The 19,058-nt window shown below is 37.4% G+C and overlaps 1 protein-coding gene across 14 annotated transcripts in view; it reads left to right on the top strand.

Annotated features, from left to right (window-relative positions):
• The window catches only part of neb (nebulin), a 68,230-nt gene that overhangs the window by 7,858 nt on the left and 41,314 nt on the right, over positions 1 to 19,058 (top strand). For all 14 annotated transcript variants that reach the window (XM_067410664.1, XM_067410672.1, XM_067410666.1 and 11 more), the window contains 45 exons: positions 157 to 261; positions 530 to 634; positions 797 to 904; positions 3,903 to 4,019; positions 4,457 to 4,558; positions 4,639 to 4,746; positions 4,843 to 4,947; positions 5,035 to 5,133; positions 5,726 to 5,830; positions 5,963 to 6,070; positions 6,149 to 6,262; positions 6,356 to 6,553; positions 7,293 to 7,400; positions 7,495 to 7,593; positions 7,691 to 7,795; positions 7,894 to 8,001; positions 8,111 to 8,422; positions 9,136 to 9,342; positions 9,449 to 9,553; positions 9,649 to 9,756; positions 9,851 to 10,162; positions 10,271 to 10,477; positions 10,572 to 10,676; positions 11,233 to 11,340; positions 11,480 to 11,791; positions 11,904 to 12,110; positions 12,199 to 12,303; positions 12,413 to 12,520; positions 12,639 to 12,950; positions 13,044 to 13,250; positions 13,352 to 13,456; positions 13,959 to 14,066; positions 14,153 to 14,464; positions 14,584 to 14,790; positions 15,728 to 15,832; positions 15,923 to 16,030; positions 16,110 to 16,421; positions 16,542 to 16,745; positions 16,848 to 16,952; positions 17,175 to 17,282; positions 17,366 to 17,677; positions 17,906 to 18,109; positions 18,243 to 18,347; positions 18,470 to 18,577; positions 18,671 to 18,982. In XM_067410664.1, coding sequence (XP_067266765.1) covers positions 157 to 261; positions 530 to 634; positions 797 to 904; positions 3,903 to 4,019; positions 4,457 to 4,558; positions 4,639 to 4,746; positions 4,843 to 4,947; positions 5,035 to 5,133; positions 5,726 to 5,830; positions 5,963 to 6,070; positions 6,149 to 6,262; positions 6,356 to 6,553; positions 7,293 to 7,400; positions 7,495 to 7,593; positions 7,691 to 7,795; positions 7,894 to 8,001; positions 8,111 to 8,422; positions 9,136 to 9,342; positions 9,449 to 9,553; positions 9,649 to 9,756; positions 9,851 to 10,162; positions 10,271 to 10,477; positions 10,572 to 10,676; positions 11,233 to 11,340; positions 11,480 to 11,791; positions 11,904 to 12,110; positions 12,199 to 12,303; positions 12,413 to 12,520; positions 12,639 to 12,950; positions 13,044 to 13,250; positions 13,352 to 13,456; positions 13,959 to 14,066; positions 14,153 to 14,464; positions 14,584 to 14,790; positions 15,728 to 15,832; positions 15,923 to 16,030; positions 16,110 to 16,421; positions 16,542 to 16,745; positions 16,848 to 16,952; positions 17,175 to 17,282; positions 17,366 to 17,677; positions 17,906 to 18,109; positions 18,243 to 18,347; positions 18,470 to 18,577; positions 18,671 to 18,982 — 7,224 coding nt within the window. The remainder of the gene's footprint in view (positions 1 to 156; positions 262 to 529; positions 635 to 796; positions 905 to 3,902; positions 4,020 to 4,456; positions 4,559 to 4,638; positions 4,747 to 4,842; positions 4,948 to 5,034; positions 5,134 to 5,725; positions 5,831 to 5,962; positions 6,071 to 6,148; positions 6,263 to 6,355; positions 6,554 to 7,292; positions 7,401 to 7,494; positions 7,594 to 7,690; positions 7,796 to 7,893; positions 8,002 to 8,110; positions 8,423 to 9,135; positions 9,343 to 9,448; positions 9,554 to 9,648; positions 9,757 to 9,850; positions 10,163 to 10,270; positions 10,478 to 10,571; positions 10,677 to 11,232; positions 11,341 to 11,479; positions 11,792 to 11,903; positions 12,111 to 12,198; positions 12,304 to 12,412; positions 12,521 to 12,638; positions 12,951 to 13,043; positions 13,251 to 13,351; positions 13,457 to 13,958; positions 14,067 to 14,152; positions 14,465 to 14,583; positions 14,791 to 15,727; positions 15,833 to 15,922; positions 16,031 to 16,109; positions 16,422 to 16,541; positions 16,746 to 16,847; positions 16,953 to 17,174; positions 17,283 to 17,365; positions 17,678 to 17,905; positions 18,110 to 18,242; positions 18,348 to 18,469; positions 18,578 to 18,670; positions 18,983 to 19,058) is intronic.

Genomic DNA, 19,058 nt, shown 5'->3' with positions numbered 1-19,058 from the left:
TTATTTTATTTTATTTTATTTTATTTTATTTTATTTTATTTTATTTTATTTTATTTTATTTTATTTTATTTTCCCTGTTTAAAAATTATTACATATGCCCTTACTGCATAATCTCAAAAAATAATCTCAAAAATCTGTTGTGGTCCACCTTCACAGATTGTCTACAAGAAGGGCCATGATGAGCGCAAGGCAAAGTACACGTCTCTGGCTGATCCCCCAGAGATGGAACTGGCAAAGAAAAACTTTGCCAATCGTAGTAATGTAAGACTTCTGGTTTTTGTGCCTTCTGAATCAATTCCCATTTTCCTAGAGTCCTACCACAAAAATCTTCTTTTTAGTTTCCATGTATCAATCTATCAAAGTTATCTAAGTTTTGTTTAGTCCAAAGCAATATATTTTATTTGTGTTTATATTGTAGTTTTATATTATATTGTATTTTACACCAATGGATTGTGCTTGCTAATATGGCATGTAAGCCATTGGCTCACAGAAGGTGAGAAATAATGAAAAACACTTAAATTCTTCACAGCTTAAATATCATGAGGATTACAACAAGAATGTCAAAGGCAAATGGTGTGAAACCCCTTACTTTGATGTCGCTGTTGCTAGAATGGTTATGGACAACATCAGTGACGTAAGTGCCAGAAACTCAGCATGTTTCAAAACAAATGTTCTGATAGAATAGTTCAAATAAACATATTTATCAATGTGAAATGTGCACATTGTTAATATACAAAATTCTTAATATTCAGATCATTAAAAATATGTTAACTGTCACACTTTGACTTCTTTCCAGAAAAAATATACGGCTGATTTTGAAGACATGAAAGACCAAATTTATTTCATGCAAACAGACACGCCAACATACGCTTCCAATAAAAAGGCTCGCGAAGCTGCAAGTACGGTAAGTTTTGAGAATTTATTCACACTCTTATTTCTTCACACATATAGTCTGAGACCAAATGAAAACTTTGTGTTTTCTTTCATTTAAACCTAGAAATAAGCAGAATGTTTTGTTTTTGAAAAAAAAATTAAAACAAAGAAATGTTGTGATGTAAAGTAAACAAGAAAAATCACTTTTACAATCGTGCATTGCCTCCTGATTAAAAATAAAAGTGAGAAAGTACATATCAATGGACATACTTTTTTTAGATCTCTTCTGGAAACAACCTTCCTGTGATGGCTCTTTAAACAGATCATGAGTCAATCCAGAGATTCACATGGCAGATCTGGTTATCTCTTTTGATCCCTGCTTACTAATTTCTCATTGCCTGCATCACAAGTGAGGACATGAAAGAACAAGCAGGATTAGAGCCTGTGTATTTTTATGCCCAGTAGCTGTAAACAGGTTTCTGACGCAGTTTGGAAAAGTATGGAATTTAATTTGAGTAATAAGGTCTAGAAAAATATTTGTGTTTCCAGACTCCAGTTTCCCCTATTCAGTCTTCTAAAATATAAAAATAATTTCTAAAAAAATTTATTTATCATACGGGATATATCGCCCTCCGAAGGGCACTTCAGAGTGAAAACAATCATGGCCGCCTTATTGAAGGGTCGTTCCAAACCGAAGTGCTCAAAACTGGCCACTTCAAAGGGCCCTTCAGAATGAAGGATTTCAAAGGGTGCAAATGATGGACACTTCGGGCCCCCATGATCCTTTGCACAGGGAAGTTGTATATATAGTATTTTTCTATACTACTGTAATATTTATACGAGTTAGATTTGGCACATTATTATTGTCAAAACGACAGTGTACTTCAACAAAAATTCTTTACAGCTACCTTTATCATTCCATTCAAATGTTTCAAATACATAGACACAATATGCAATATGGTGCGATAAACCATAAACTAACATTAAACAAAAGCCTCAGTCAACCAGCGTACAAAATGTGCGACAAAGGCGCCTCAGTGATTGTGTCATTAAGATGACGCAGAAGTGCATTCCAAAAAAAGAGTTATTTTGACCCCTACACCTATCATCCCTTCGAAACTCTCAATCCAGAGGGTAAACCCTTTGAAGGGATTAGGGCATAGATATGAGCCCTTCTGAATGTAACGCAGGGAATATTACCAAAAGTATTAGGACACCCCTCCAAATCATTGAATTCAGGTGTTCAATCACTTTCATGGCCACAGGTGTATAAAATCAAGCTCCTAGGCATGCAGACTGCTTCTACAAACATTTGTGAAAGAATGGGTCACTCTCAGGAGCTCAGTGAATTCAAGCTTGGTACCGTGATAGGTTGCCACCTGTGCAATAAGTCCATCCATGAAATTTCCTCACTAATAAATATTCCACAGTCAACTGTTAGTGGTATCACAAAGTGGAAGCAATTGGGAACAACAGCAACTCAGCCACAAAGTGGTAGGCCACGTAAAATCACAGAGCGGGGTCAGCGCGTGCTGAGGCGCACAGTACACAGAAGTCACCAACTTTCTGCAGAGTAAATAGATACATGCCACCAAACTTTGTGTGGCCTTCAGATTACCTCAGGAACAGTGTGTAGAGAGCTTCATGGAATGGGTTTCCATGGCCGAGCAGCTGCATCCAAACCTTACATCACCAAGTGCAATGCAAAGCATCGGATGCAGTGGTGTAAAGCACACCGCCACTGGACTCTAGAGCAGTGGAGACGTGTTTGAAGTGACGAATCACACTTCTCTGTCTGGCAATCCGATGGACGAGTCTGGGTTTGGCGGTTGCCAGGAGAATGGTACTTGCCTAACTGCATTGTGCCAAGTGTAAAGTTTGGTGGAGGGGGGATTATGGTGTGGGGTTGTTTTTCAGGGGTAGTTCCATTGAAAGATACTCTTAATGCTTCAGCATATCAAGACATTTTGGACAGTTTCATGATCCCAACTTTGTGGGAACAGTTTGGAGATGGCCCCTTCCTGTTCCAACATGACTGCGCACCAGTGCACAAATCAAGGTCCATAAAGACATGGATGAGCGAGTTTGGTGTGGAGGAACTTGACTGGCCTGCACAGAGTCCTGACCTCAACCCGACAGAACACCGTTGGGATGAATTAGAGCGGAGACTGCAGCCCAGGCCTTCTCGCCAACATGACTGCCTGACCTCACAAATGCGCTTCTAGATGAGTGGTCAAAAATCCCCAATAAACACACTCCCAGACCTTGTGGAAAACCTTCCCAGAAGAGCTGAAGCTGTTATAGCTGCAAAGGGTTGGCCAACTTCATATTACACCCTACGGATTAAGAATGGGTTGACATTAAAGTTCATGTGCATGTAAAGGCAGGCGTCCCAAAACTTTTGGAAATACAGTGTACAAGCAGAGTGATTTCTTGGCAAAATATTAGTGATTGTTTAGCAATTGTCAAACACAACTGAATGAATTCAAGGCAGTCATTTACATTACGAAAAACTGTACGACTTTACCATAAGCAAGTCTCTTTTTAACTTTACAACAGGTAAAGGAGCAAATGATCATTTTATTCAGACTTTACTGAATATTTAATTCAGACTCTACTTTGCTGTTTGCTTATGGTGCAACATTAAACCACATGTACAGTATCAAACTGATGTAGGTGAATATATGCAGGTTATAAAGCGTTTTAGGTTTCTTCTCATTATGTAAGTGCATGTTATAAAAAATATTTAGAGATGCTTGTAAATATTGCAAATATAATGCTGTATGAACCATTTATGTTAATTATGGTCTGAAAATTTGAATCTGGAAAAGTATGGAATTTTGAATTTGAAAATGTGTAGGAACACAAACGGGGATGAGAATCAAAACACACATTTTAGTTCCTGGACTTGTTGTGAACATTTTTTTCTGAGTCCTTATAAACTCTAAACACATCAAGAAGAACCCATAACTCACATCAGTTTCAGTTTCATTTGTCATTTTAATACATGCATTTTTTCACCTTCACAGGTCAAATATAAGAAGGACTATGAGAAGACAAAAGCAGTGTCCGATTACAACGTTCTCCCTGCTACAGAGAACCCCCTTCTCAGACAGCTGAGATACGCAGGCACCATCTTGAGCGATGTATGTTAATCCAGATCTTAATCATTAAAATGGTCTGCTTTGCAGGAATTATTTATGGTCGATGACTTAACTAAGGTTCCTCGTACTAAATATTGAAATAAAGTATTTAGGGAAATACAAATATTGACAAAACCAAAGACGTTACAGTGATTTTTTTTTTTTTCCCTGACTAAATTTTTTTTTTTTGTTGATGCTTGGTGTCGTAGTGTTAATGAGTAAATGATGGCATGGATTATAGCTTTATAGCTTTATAATTTAGTTAGTGTGAACATGCAGTTGATTTAAAACAAGCATCTCTTTAGACCTGATAATTAGATGGGACTGTATCATCTGTTTGGCACTTAAGTTATATGAGTATTTTGAAGCATTTGAAGCAAACCTAGTTTATCTCGAATTGTTGACTAATTTATGACATGCCTTTCTTTTGCCTTTTCTAGAAAGTATATAAAGCTAGTTATGAGAAATCAAGGGGATTCAGCATCAATTACTGTGACACTCCCAAATTCAGGATGGACAGTGTATTGAAGAAGTTCAGTGATGTAAGTGATAATTTCAACATTTGCTACAAACATTTTATATTTCCTCATATCTCATGCTTTTTATTGTTTTCTTTCCTCAGGCACGTTATAAAGAGAAGTATGAAAGTCAGGTGAAGGGTCATTATATTGGTAGTTTTGAAGATATATCTACAATTCGATGCCGCCAACTGGAAGTAATGAAGAATGAAGTAAGTTTCCATAATGTACATATTTCTATATTTTCATATTCTTGATCACAAAAAATGATTTGTGTATCCACATTTGTTTACTTTCTCATTTAAAAGCAAAACTACAAAGCTGATTATGAGGACATGAAGACGAGATGTTTCTTCCCTCAAACTATTACACCTGAATATGAAGTGAATAAGAAGCTTGATCAATGTAAAGATGTAAGTATATAAACTCCTTTTAATGGGCCGAATACAGAACCTGACTTTAGGTGATTTAATTTTTTTTTTTATTACTTTTCTTTTTAGAAAGTTTATCGTCAACATCCAGACAAGGTGAAGTTCACGCAGGTGACAGACTCACCTGTTCAAGTGCAAGCTGCCATCAACGCCCAACAGCTGAGTGATGTACGTAAAAAGATTTAATTATTATGACTGAATAAAACCAAAGAAACTGAAAAGTTTACCAGGTGATTTATGGACACTGTCGAATCGTAATGTTGCCTAGAAAAATCCCCTCATTCATTATTAGAGCACAGTTGTCATCTTAATGCTGCTGACAATAGAGTGAATCCCTAGACATATTATTAGAGCTGTTGTTTGTGCTATTTCGAGTGAAAGTCCCTGGCAATCAAAGCCTAACGAACACTTAAAACCAATCCCTTTGAGACCGAGGAGCCATGTAGTGGGTGTCCATCGAGCTCATCCTGCTCCACAACACTATTGTAATTACTAGGGCAATATGTACCTAAATAAAAATAATAATGAGAGACAATAATATTAATTTAATAGTGTGTGAATATATATATCTATATATCTGGTTATATATATACATATATATATATAAATATATATATATATATATATATATATATATATATATATATGGTTATATATATAAATAAATATATATATATATATATATATATATATATATATATAAAAATGTAGAATATATTATCATTAACCCTATTTTCTCTTTTTTTGTTTCTTTTTACAGCTCAACTACAAGCAAAAGTATGAGAAGGAAAAGTTTAAGTGTTACCTCCCTCCTGATTACCCTTTCTTCATTCAATCTCGAGTCAATGCGTATAACCTTAGTGATGTAAGTTCATTCAGTATGCTTTTTAATTGATAAAATGCTGTTCCTGAGTACGTAGCAATGGACTGAACTGAAACCTGATCATAGTACACTATTTTGTATTCACTGGAATGGTTCTCTGTTTCATGTTCACAGACGTGTTACAAGTTTGAATGGGAAAAAACAAAAGCCAAGAAATTTGAGGTGAAAGGAGATGCAATTTCAATCCTTGCAGCCCGTGCTCACACTAACATCGCTAGTGATGTAAGTAAATGGGATATTTGGGTTGTTTCCCTGACATATTTCAGGCAATTATGACACTGGTATGGTCTTTAATGTTAGGTAAAATACAAGAAGGAATATGAGAAGAACAGAGGACAGATGGTTGGGGCCCTCAGCATCAACGATGACCCCAAGATCATGCATTCAGTACATGTTGCTAAGATCCAAAGTGAGGTACGGTTCAACTAGTGCATTACTGATAACTTATACACAATCCTTAAGCTTTTTTATGTACTAACAGTCCATTTTTGGTCCTCTGAAATACAGCGCGAGTACAAGAAAGACTATGAGAAGATGAAGACCAAGTACCATGCTCCACTGGACATGATGCTTGTGACTCTTGCTAAGAAATCTCAGGCCATTGCCAGCATGACTGGCTATAAGAATATCCCAAACCGTTACCTCCTTCCTTATGACAGCATGCCACTGGACCTGGCAAAGAAGGCCAATATTATTCAGAGTGATGTAAGAATCCTTTGCAGCTCTCACTGACACACTAGAATGAGCACACATTCACAAGTTCATTGTTGAAAAGTGAAAACATGAAGTTGAGATGGGACTTCGGAATGTCTTTTTATAAAAAAAAAAAAAATAAAAAAAATAAATAAATAAATAAATAAATATATATATATATATATATATATATATATATACAGCATATATACAGTATATATAAAACATCACAGCTGTGAACCATGTAAGCCATGCTTTTCTTGTAAGATATACATTTATGCATTTAGCAATCTTTCCCCCTGATTGATGTTTATTTATAAATAAATAAATTTTAGTCAGAAATTGATGGTATCAGGATGAGGGATGTTGTTATTCTAAAATATTTGAGAATTTCAGTATGCAAAATTTTAGAGCATAAGAGGAGTTATCAATATTTTTGGCAATTTTGATCTTGAAAGAGAAAGAGAAAGACACATACATAGCATATATCTGCTAAAATATCATTTTTAAGAGCATGGCAGGATATAGATGGCCTGTCTATTCTGAAAAACATTGGGTTAAAATTCTGTTTTAATTCAATGAAGTCTTTAATTTACAGGCTATTTCTATTTCGAAGGCACTTGAAGTCATTTTTATAATCTAAATACAATTTTTTTTTTTTCATTTTAGTTATGTTTTTGATCATTAACTAAAGTTGATCAATCATGCCTATCCTTTTTGTGATACTTTTTTTTTATATTTGTAACCACAGAATGAATACAAGTCAGACTACAATAACTATGTCAAAGGAACGCCTTGGATCCCTTATGGCTCCATGGAGGTTGAGAAGTGCAAAAAATCTGAGCAGATCTTAAGTGAGGTATGGCACTTCAGAAAGAAGCAAAGTTTGCTGAATCTATTTTGGATTTTTATTGTCGTCAATCATTTAATATTTCTTTATTTCTTTTACTTAGAAAAAGTACAGGCAGCATCCAGACACTGTACGTTTTACTTCTATAGATGACCATCCTCTCCAGCTGCAGGCTAAAGCCAATCAGATTATAAGAAGTGATGTAAGTAAAAACAACCAACTATACTTATTAAATATTACTCTGAATAATGCCAAACTAGCACATTTATTTGATATTGTGAATATTTTCCTCACTATAGCTGCACTATAAGAAAGGTCTAGAGGAGGTTCATCAGAAATACTCCCTGCCTCCTGATGTCCCACATTTCCTTCAGGCCAGGTGTAATGCCTACAACTTAAGCGATGTAAGTGAAAACACCCTAGTATATGTTTTATGATATTTGACATGTTTTTTTTTGCAAAGGTGATGACTCTGTAAATCTATTGTGTATCTGTTTTTCAGAAATGCTATAAGCTTGAATGGCTGAAGACTATTGCAAAGGGGTATGATCTAAAGCCTGACGCCATCCCTGTAAAAGCTGCGAAGGCAGCCAGACATGCTGTTAGTGATGTGAGTGAAGTGCCCCTTTCATAAGTACATAGAGGAGGATGATAGATGGAAAAGTGCAGTGTGGAACTGAATAATATTAAATACACTGTTGATTTACGATGCCTTTCAGGTTCAGTATAAGAAGCAGTATATGAAGGACAGAGGCCACCATGTTGGCTTCCGTAGCCTCCAGGATGACCCCTTGCTGGTGCACTACATGCATGTGGCTAAGATACAGAGTGACAGGAACTACAAAAAGGATTACCACAAGTCCAAGCTGAAGTACCACACCCCCGTGGACATGTTAAGTGTTGTGCAGGCCAAACATGCCTCTAAGGTTCAGACATATGCAGGATACAAGCAGCATTTCCATCATTACACCCTGCTTCCTGATGCCATGAACTTGGCATTAGCCCGCTCCATGAACGTCAGCTCCAGTGATGTAAGAAAAATTGATATACATGTTGGCTCAGCTCTTTGTGAAACTCTCTGATATAGATTTACAAAAATTTATAGCATCATACCTTTTATCCAACACTTATTTTACAAACCATATACTAATCAGTTTAAAAGTTTGGGGTCTTTTGAAAGAGACTTTTATTCAGAAAGGACACAATAAATTAATAAAAAGTAAAGACATGTTACAAATGAGTTCTATATTACATAAATGCTGTTCTTTTGAACTTTATTCATCAGAGAATCCTGAAAAAAATAATCGTATCAAATTTTCCACAAAAATATTAGGCAGGTCAACTATTTATAATAAGAAATGTTTCTTGAGCATCAAATCATTAGAATGATTTATGAAGGATTGTGTGACACTGAAGACTGGTGTAATGATACTGAAAATTTAGCTTTTCCAACACATGAATAAATTACATATTAAAATAGAAAACAATTATTGCATAATATTTACAATATTGCTAATTTTATTGTATTTTTATCAAATAAATGCATCCTTGGTGGACATAAGAGACGTCTTTCATAAAATCTTACCAACCTCAACCTCAAGTTTTGAAAAAACTCACTATGCTTTTGATTATTTTCCAAATCTAGATCAGAGAATAATAATAATAAAGATGTGAGAAAATAGACACGTTAAAGTTTATAGTTCTGTGACTGTTTTAACTGAAATGTCCTATTTAATTCCAACAGTACCAGTATAAACAGGATTACGAGAACTACGTAAAGGGCACTGGCTGGGTCCCCATCGGTTCTGTGGATGTTGAAAAAGCAAGGGTTGCTGGTGCAGCTCTCAATGAGAAGAAGTACAGGCAGCACCCAGACACTATCAAGTTCACCAGCGTTCTGGAAACCCCAGTCATGGAACAGGCCAAACTGAACGCACAGCAGCTAAGCGATGTGAGGGACAAATGCATGCTGTTGTTTTATCATTTAAATTCATAATGATTATGCATAATGAAGTTTAAATGCGTTTCTTTCTGAATCATGTCATATTGTTTTCCAGAGACTGTACAAAGCCAGTGGTGAAAAGTTCAAGCACACTTACCATCTCCCTGCTGATGCACCAGAGCTTTTGCAAGCCAAGTACAATGCTGTCAATGTCAGCAAGGTAAGAGTGCTACGTATCTTATACTGTATACAACATTGAGGCTGTTATCAGAATCTAGATCCACTGAGATCTTGTGTTTTCTTTTGCTTTCGCAGACATACTATACCTATGCACACAAGCAGGATCTTCTGAAAGGACATCATATGAAGCATGATGCCATTCCTATTCTTGCTGCAAAATCCTCTAGGGATATTGCCAGTGATGTAAGCGAACATATATTTAGTTTACTAATATTGAATTTGTTTGAGTGTATTGTTGACAATGTTTATACAACTGTGTTGTTGTTGTTTTTTATAGTACAAGTATAAGCTTGCATATCAGAAGGCTAGAGGCCACCATGTTGGCTTCCGAAGTCTCCAGGACGACCCCTTACTGGTGCACTACATGCATGTGGCCAAGATGCAAAGTGAGAAGAACTACAAAGAGGATTACCACAAGGCCAAGCTGAAGTACCACACCCCCGTGGACATGTTGAGTGTGGTGCAGGCCAAACACGCCTCCAAGGTTCAGACAAATGCAGGATACAAGCAGCACCATCACAACTATATCCTACTTCCGGATGCCATGCATATTGGACTGGCTCGCAACATGATGGAGATCCAGAGTGATGTAAGAACAACTGAAAAAGGATATGTGGTTACTTTTATTGTAATTAAACCTGTAATTATTACTTATGTTTTGACAAAATGATTAACAGATCACTTTTTATCTCTTCAGAATTTGTACAAATCAGATTTCAACAACATCTTCAAAGGAGCAGGCTGGGTTCCCATAGGTTCTATAGATGTTGAGAGGGCCAAGACTGCCAACAAAGCCCTTGATGAGAAGTCATACAGAATTCACCCCAGCACACTGAAATTTACTAGTCTAACAGACCAGATGAACATGGTTTTAGCCATGGGCAACACAAAACTACAAAATAAAGTAAGAGTACTTCAATGATCTATTCTGAATGAAAACCAGAATGATGCTATAGAACTGACTCACAAGTTCTTGTTTTGTTTTTATTCCATTTTAGAGTGCCTATAAAGCTTCTGGAGAGAAATTTTTGCACACCTACAACCTACCAGCTGATGCCCCAGAGTTCCTCCAGGCCAAATATAATGCCCAGACTATGAGTGAGGTGAATAAAGTGAATTGCAAATAACAAAATGTTTGTATGTTCATACTGTGTATGTACAGTGTTTACTTGTAATGGTAAATAACATCTAAATTGAATAAAAGAGAACAACTTTTCAGTAGGGTTCTATTATCTAATAATAGATATTATTAAATAAAAATGAACAATCATTTTTACATTTATTAATCTTGGCTAATGTTAATTTACAAATATATTATAGGTCACTGCTAGTACTTTTTATTTATAATGAATTACCTAATGTTAACATATATAACTTTTAATGTTAAAATGTATATGAAGAAATTAAATGCTATAAATGATGGTTCACTGTTAGCTCAATTGAATTATTGCTTTAACATATGCAGTCTTGCTTTACCACTAAAGTGTCTTGTTCTTTTTTCTGTATTTCTATTTTAATTGTTTTCTTAATGTTTTTTTATACTATGACCTGGTCAGTTAATTGCATCTAATTTATTAAAGGTCCTATTTATCGATTGATTGATTTACAGTGAAAGACTAATATAATGTAGATAATAACAAAAACTCTTTTTTTATATAGTCAAACTACAAGGCTCAGTGGCTTGCAGACATTGCCAAAGGCTATGACATGAAAGCTGACGCTATTCCCATTCTTGCTGCTAAACAAGGAAGGCACATTGCCAGCGATGTAAGTGCAAAATGTATTTTTCATTAAAATGTTTAAAGGCCTGTTCAGCAGGTCCAAAAAAATCTAAAATAAAAAATATTTTTGCAATTGCATGATGGATATACTTAATTAATTAGAAATGATTGTTCTTTGATCACAGTATCAGTACAAAAAAGCATTTGAGAAGGCAAAAGGCCACCATGTTGGCTTCCGTAGCCTCCAGGACGACCCCTTGCTGGTGCACTACATGCATGTGGCTAAGATACAGAGTGACAGGAACTACAAAAAGGATTACCACAAGTCCAAGCTGAAGTACCACACCCCCGTGGACATGTTAAGTGTTGTGCAGGCCAAAAATGCCTCTAAGGTTCAGACAAATGCAGGATACAAGCAGCATTTCCATCATTACACCCTGCTGCCTGATGCCATGAACCTGGCGTTAGCTCGCTCCATGAACATCAGCTCCAGTGATGTAAGTCCATCATTTTTAAGATCCATGAATCCCACGTGGATGGGGTAATTTGTGTGACCTTTATTAAGATCAAAGTACCGTGGGATTCAATATTATTTTTGTTATCTCCCAGGTTGAGTACAAGAGTGAGTACAATTGCACCATGAAGGGTATGGGATGGGTGCCCATTGGTTCATTGGGTGTAGAGACGGCAAAGATTGGAGGAAAGATCCTGAGTGAGCACAACTACCGCACTCACCCCTCCAACTACAAGTTCCAAAAACTTATGGATTCTATGGACCTCGCATTGGCTACTGCCAACAATAAGATCATGGACAAGGCAAGCCTGGATTCTGTTTATTTTCATTGGTTTGACAGGTGTAAAATTAATTGTCAATCCATGAACATTTAAATGCTTTTGTTTGCAGAAATCCTACCATGCTGCCTGGGAACAGGACAAGCTCAAGATTCACGTGATGCCTGACATTCCTGAAATTGTCCTGGCCAAGGCCAATTCATTGAACATAAGCCAGGTATGATTCACCTTCTCAATATTGCATTTATTCAAAAGATTCACATTAATAATCAAAGCAAATAAATGCCAGTGCAGAATATTTCATTGCCTTTTCTATGTATTTTCAGAAACTCTACAAAGCTGGCCTTGAGGAAATGTATAAAAAGGGCTATAATCTCAAACCAGATGCTATTTCGATTGTGGCTGCAAAAGCCGGCAGAAATATTGCTAGCAATGTAAGTATCCCATCAGCCATTGTCCTCTCTGTACTAGGTCTTATACTGTATGTTTGCAAAATCCTTGATGTGTTGGCGTGATGCTGTAATATTTTCTGATGAATTCATGCCATTACAGTACAAGTATAAGCTGGCATTTGAGAAAGCAAAAGGCCACCATGTTGGCTTCCGTAGCCTCCAGGACGACCCCTTGCTGGTGCACTACATGGAGGTGGCTAAGATACAGAGTGACAGGAACTACAAAAAGGATTACCACAAGTCCAAGCTGAAGTACCACACCCCCGTGGACATGTTAAGTGTTGTGCAGGCCAAAAATGCCTCTAAGGTTCAGACATATGCAGGATACAAGCAGCATTTCCATCATTACACCCTGCTGCCTGATGCCATGAACCTGGCATTAGCCCGCTCCATGAACATCAGCTCCAGTGATGTGAGTCGTCCACTTCGACTTTAAATGTCATTATTTTTAGCAAAGACTGCTTTTATCACTGTAAACTGTGTAAATAAAACATATATTTTTCAGGTTGAGTACAAGAGTGAGTACAACTGCACCATGAAGGGTATGGGATGGGTGCCCATTGGTTCATTGGGTGTAGAGACTGCAAAGCTTGGAGGAAAGATCCTGAGTGAGCACAACTACCGCACTCACCCCTCCAACTACAAGTTCCAAAAGCTTATGGATTCTATGGACCTTGCATTGGCTACTGCCAACAATAAGATCATGGACAAGGTAGTTTACACTGTTGTAATTAACTCTTATGGTAATTATCAATTCTGAGATTTATCTTGGTCTCATTGATAAAATAACATTTTAAATGCATTTTATCACAGCAAGCATACACAGATGCTTGGAACAAGGACAAGATAAAGGTCCATGTCATGCCTGACAGTCCGGAAATCCTTCTTGCAAAGGCTAATGCTTTTAACCTGAGTCAGGTAAGTGTACTCTGTGCATTTGCAGAATCTTTAAATTGTTTACAAGAAGTTCATATTGAGTAAAATGCATTTTCAACAGAATATTTATTTTGTCTACTTTTGCTCCGCTACTGAATATGGTTCTCAAAATAGAATCAAAAGTTGCATGTGTCTGAGCAAGACACAGTAGTGGTGTTTTTTTCTGATTTAATAGAAACACAGACAAGCTGAGTGATGCAAAAAAAAAAAAGCCATAGGGCTGTTGGACTACCCTGCAATCTTGTAAAGCCGCTTGGCTAATCAAATTCAAGGACTGTAACTAACTAATATATAATATAATTAATATTAATATGCCATTAAGCCTACAGTTTGGATAATGATGTACATTTCTTGGTGGAAGATTTGTTTATTCCTAAAATTATACAATAATTGTTATTCTTTGAGCATTTGGTGTCTTCTATCTTAGTGATTTTGTAGCCATTTTGTAAAACAAATTATCACTAGAATCATGTTTTGACTACAGAAAGCCTACAAAGCAGGACTGGAAGCCCTGAAGAAGAAAGGTTATGACCTCAGGGCAGATGCTGTATCAGTGATTGCAGCTAGGACCTCCACAAACATTGCCAGTGATGTGAGTTACTTAAATAGACAATCAAATGTTTCTGTCATTAGCGTTATCCAAGTATAACCCGTTCTGACCTCTACTTCTCATTACAGTACAAGTACAAAAAGGAGTACAATAAAGCAAAAGGCCATCATGTTGGCTTCCGTAGCCTCCAGGACGACCCCTTGCTGGTGCACTACATGGAGGTGGCCAAGATTCAGAGTGATAAACTATACAAGAAGGATTACCATAAGGCCAAGCTGAAGTACCACACCCCCGTGGACATGTTGAGCGTAGTTCATGCTAAGCAGGCTACAGCTGTTCAGACCTTTGCTGGATACAGGAATATCATTACACAATATAAGGTTCTGCCTGATGCCATGAACCTGCAGCTAGCCCGCAACATGCAGGAGATCGCAAGTGATGTGAGTTGGGATTATTTCTTTGTATTTTCTTATATGTTTTAATGTTTTTGATAAAATGCTGTTCTTTTTCAATTAGATTTTACATGGTGTATATGACAGCATTCTTTCTCATTCTGCAGAATGTCTACAAATCTGACTATAACAATTACATCAAAGGAATTGGATGGATTCCCATTGGATCTCTGGATGTGGAGAAAGCAAAGAATGCTAGTCGGATAGGCAGCGAGAATCAGTACCGCACACACCCCAGTAACTACAAGTTCACTAAAGACATGTCTTCCATGGATCTGGTACTAGCTGCAACCAACAATGACATCAACAACAAGGTGAAAATTGAAACCATTTGACGTGGTGCTTTGCTTTTCGTTATATTGACTGTTATGTTTAGTCACTTGACTTTCTTGTTAGCGACACATAGTTAAAGGGATAGTTCACCCAAAAATGAAAATTTGATGTTTATCTGCTTACCCCCAGGGCATCCAAGATGTAGAGGACTTTTTTTCTTCAGTCGAACGCAAATTATGATTTTTAACTGCAACCGCTGCCGTCTGTCAGTCAAATAATAGCAGTGATTGGGAACTTGAACAATAAGAGTCGAAAAAACTTCCATAGACAAATCCAAATTAAACCCTGCGGCTCGTGACGGCACATTGATGTCCTAAGACACGAAACGATCGGTTTGTGCGAGAAACCGAACAGTATTTATATAATTTTTTACCTCTAATACACCACTATGTCCAACTGCGTTCAGCTTTCGGCTAGTGAGGTCTGATCGCGCTCTGACAACGGAAGTGATGTCTCGCGCTCATTGAAGTATATGGGCGAGACATCACTTCCGTCATCACAACGCGTTTTTTGACCTCACTAACAGGAAGCTGAATGAAGTTGGACATAGTGGTGTATTAGAGGTAAAAATTATATAAATAATGTTCGGTTTCTTGCACAAACCGATCGTTTCGTGTCTTAGGACATTAATGTGTCGTCACGAGCCGCAGGGTTTAATTTTGATTTGTCTAAGCAAGTTTTATTTACTGTTATAGTTGAAGTTCCCAATCACTGCTATTATTTGACTGACAGACGGCAGCGGTTGCAGTTAAAAATCATAATTTGCGTTCGACTGAAGAAAAAAAGTCACATACATCTTGGATGCACTGGGGGTAAGCAGATAAACATCAAATTTTCATTTTTGGGTGAGCTATCCCTTTAATAATAGCCAGTATGTTTCAGAATCATTTGAAATTGACCCATTTATTCTTTCTTCAGCAAAAGTATATTTCAGCCTGGGAACAGGACAAAACCAAGACCCACATTATGCCAGATGCGATGGAAGTGGCTCTTGCTCGTCAAAATAAAGCTAATTACAGTGAGGTTAGTGATGCCATCAGATTCATAATTGTTGATTGATTGCAAGCTGTAATTGTCACAATATGTAAATAACCCTTTCTTATTCTTCTTTAGAAACTATACAGACTTGCCAATGAACAAGCAAAGAAAAAAGGTTACGATCTACGTGCTGACGCTATCCCAATTCAAGCTGCTAAAGCATCATGTGCCATTGCTAGTAATGTAAGTTTTTCTTCCTTATTGGACCCATCATATGATTACTTATCACAAAGTAATGGACGTTTTAATGGATTTTTCACAGTACAAGTACAAGGCTGGTTATCGTAAGCAAGTTGGTCATCACATTGGAGCTCTCAGCGTCCAGGATGATCCTCTGCTCATGCTGGCTTTAAACTCAGCAAGGATTGCTAGTGATGCTCTCTACAAGAAGGACTTCAACAAGTCCAAGACCAAGTTCAACCTCCCAGTGGACATGATAGCTTTTGAGCTGGCCAAGAAGAACCAGATCCAGGTCAATGATGCCAACTACAGAACCTACCTGCACAACTGGACCTGCCTGCCCGACTCCAGTGATGTCGTCCAGGCCAGACAAGTCTATGACATCCAGAGTGATGTAAGTCTGAATTTACTGCAATTTTATTGCAATTTACTGCAATTTTACATATATAAATAAGGTTAAAGGGTCATCCTTATGAGGCTTGTATATGCACTCTTTTCACACGTCTGTTCTTAGGCGGTGTACAGAGCTGATCTGAAGTGGCTAAGAGGTCTCGGATGGGTCCCTATTGGTTCGATTGATGTTGAGAAGGTAAAAAAGGCTGGAGAAATCCTAAGTGAACAGAAGTACCGTCAGCACCCAAGCAACTTCAAGTTCACTTGCACAACCCAAGACATGCCACTGGTCTTGGCCAAAGCCAATAATGAAATCATGAACAAGGTACTGTTACTGTACATTTGATATCTAGACACATATGGAACAGGTCTAAAATATTGTTTGTAACATCAATTTTGGTGTTTAATTCTCTCTCCATACTGGCAGTCAAAATATGTTGAAGCTTGGAACGCTGATAAAACGAAGGTTCACATCATGCCAGATGCGATGGATGTGGTTCTTGCAAAGCAAAACAAGGTCATCTATAGTGAGGTCAGTATTTCATATTTAGAATTGAATGCTCAGTTGTATATCAGAGTATTTACAGTTGTAAAAACTGAATCAAATATAAATACTGACCATGAGTCATACACAGATTAAGAGCAATGAATGATTATGATCATTGCTTTATATGAAGACAACAAAAGATACATTATATTTGGCTTTTTCCAAAAGTCCAGTTTGTTCAAATATTTTATGTGATTTACTCTTCAGAAACAATATAAACTCGCCCATGAACTGTCCAAGAAGAAGGGTTATGATTTGCGTGGTGATGCCATTCCTATCCTTGCTGCCAGAGCCTCCAGGGACATTGCTAGTGATGTAAGTACAACAAACTGATAAGACAATGTATGACACAATGAGGATATAATTTGCTATACTGAGAATATTTTCTTTTCTTGCAGTACAAGTACAAAACTGGTTATCGTAAGCAAGTTGGTCATCACATCGGAGCCCTCAGCATCAAGGATGATCCTCTGCTTATGCTGGCATTGAACTCAGCTAAGATTGCTAGTGATGCTCTCTACAAGAAGGACTTCAACAAGTCCAAGACCAAGTTCCACCTCCCAGTGGACCTGCTGTCTCTTGAGCTGGCCAAGAAATGTCAGATCCAGGTCAATGATGCCAACTACAGAACCTACCTGCACAACTGGACCTGCCTGCCTGACTCCAATGACGTCGTCCAGGCCAGACAAGTCTATGACCTCCAGAGTGATGTATGTGATATCCAGCTTCTGTTGAGCAATATAATATGCATGTCTGGATCTTCATGCAATTGATGTTTGTAGCCAGTATGTAAGAGTGATGGTAAAATAGAAAAAGGGATTGGTTGAGTCTCTTATTGTCTTCTTGATGTTGAGGAAGAGATAAAGCTACCAAGATACTGATGAATAAACTGTAGAGTTACTAACAGCTACGACTATTCTTTCAACATATGCTCTTAGGCTGTGTACAGAGCTGATCTGAAATGGCTTCAAGGTCTTGGATGGGTCCCCATTGGTTCTCTTGATGTTGAGAAAGCAAAAAAGGCCGGAGAAATCCTGAGTGAACATAAGTATCGTCAGCACCCAAGCAACTTCAAATACACCATGACAACTCAAGACATGCCGATAGTCTTGGCTAAAGCCAACAATGATATCATGAACAAGGTAACTTCTGATCTGATATAACATATGAATGTGTAATTTTCTCATTTATTTAATTTGTTTAGTATGTAGACAGTTAATGTGTGGATGTGAAGTATTTTTTCATATTTTTTAATTTCATACTCCTATTTAATAGCAACAATATGTTGACGCCTGGAACAAAGACAAGACAACGATCCATATTATGCCAGATGCTATGGACATTGTGCTAGCAAAACAAAACAAGACCAACTACAGTTTGGTAAGTATGACACAACACTGGCCCCTTAATGGTGCATAATGTATGTTATTGATTTATAATGTATAAATTATTTTCTACTTTGTGAATTTTTAAAATAACTGTTTATTCAAATGTTTTCTTAGAATTCATACAAGCTTGCAAATGAGGAAGCTAAAAAGAAGGGCTATGACCTGCGAGGTGATGCCATCTCCATCAAAGCAGCCAAGGCTTCCAGGGACATCGCCAGTGATGTGAGTATTTTGATTTATAGCATCCAAAAGTCAACCAAACATTTTACATCCTAAAATTAGCTCATGTCTTAAACCACTCTTTCTTTTAAACAGTACAAGTACAAGACTGGTTACCGTAAGCAAGTTGGTCATCACATTGGAGCTCTCAGCATCCAGGATGATCCTCTGCTTATGCTGGCTTTGAACTCAGCTAAGATTGCTAGTGATGCTCTCTACAAGAAGGACTTCAACAAGTCCAAGACCAAGTTCAACCTCCCGGTGGACCTGCTGTCTCTTGAGCTGGCCAAAAAATGTCAGATCCAGGTCAACGATGCCAACTACAGAACCTACCTGCATAACTGGACCTGCCTGCCCGACTCCAATGACGTAGTCCAGGCCAGACAAGTCTATGACCTGCAGAGTGACGTAAGTATGCTACATTTAGATTTAAAAAAGCGAGGTCTCCATTTTTCAAGAACACCCAGTTTATACAGACATATAA

Source organism: Chanodichthys erythropterus, chromosome 14 (genome assembly GCF_024489055.1).
Source record: "Chanodichthys erythropterus isolate Z2021 chromosome 14, ASM2448905v1, whole genome shotgun sequence".
In the NCBI taxonomy this organism is placed as follows: domain Eukaryota; kingdom Metazoa; phylum Chordata; class Actinopteri; order Cypriniformes; family Xenocyprididae; genus Chanodichthys; species Chanodichthys erythropterus.
This window is presented reverse-complemented; position numbering and strand designations above follow the sequence as displayed.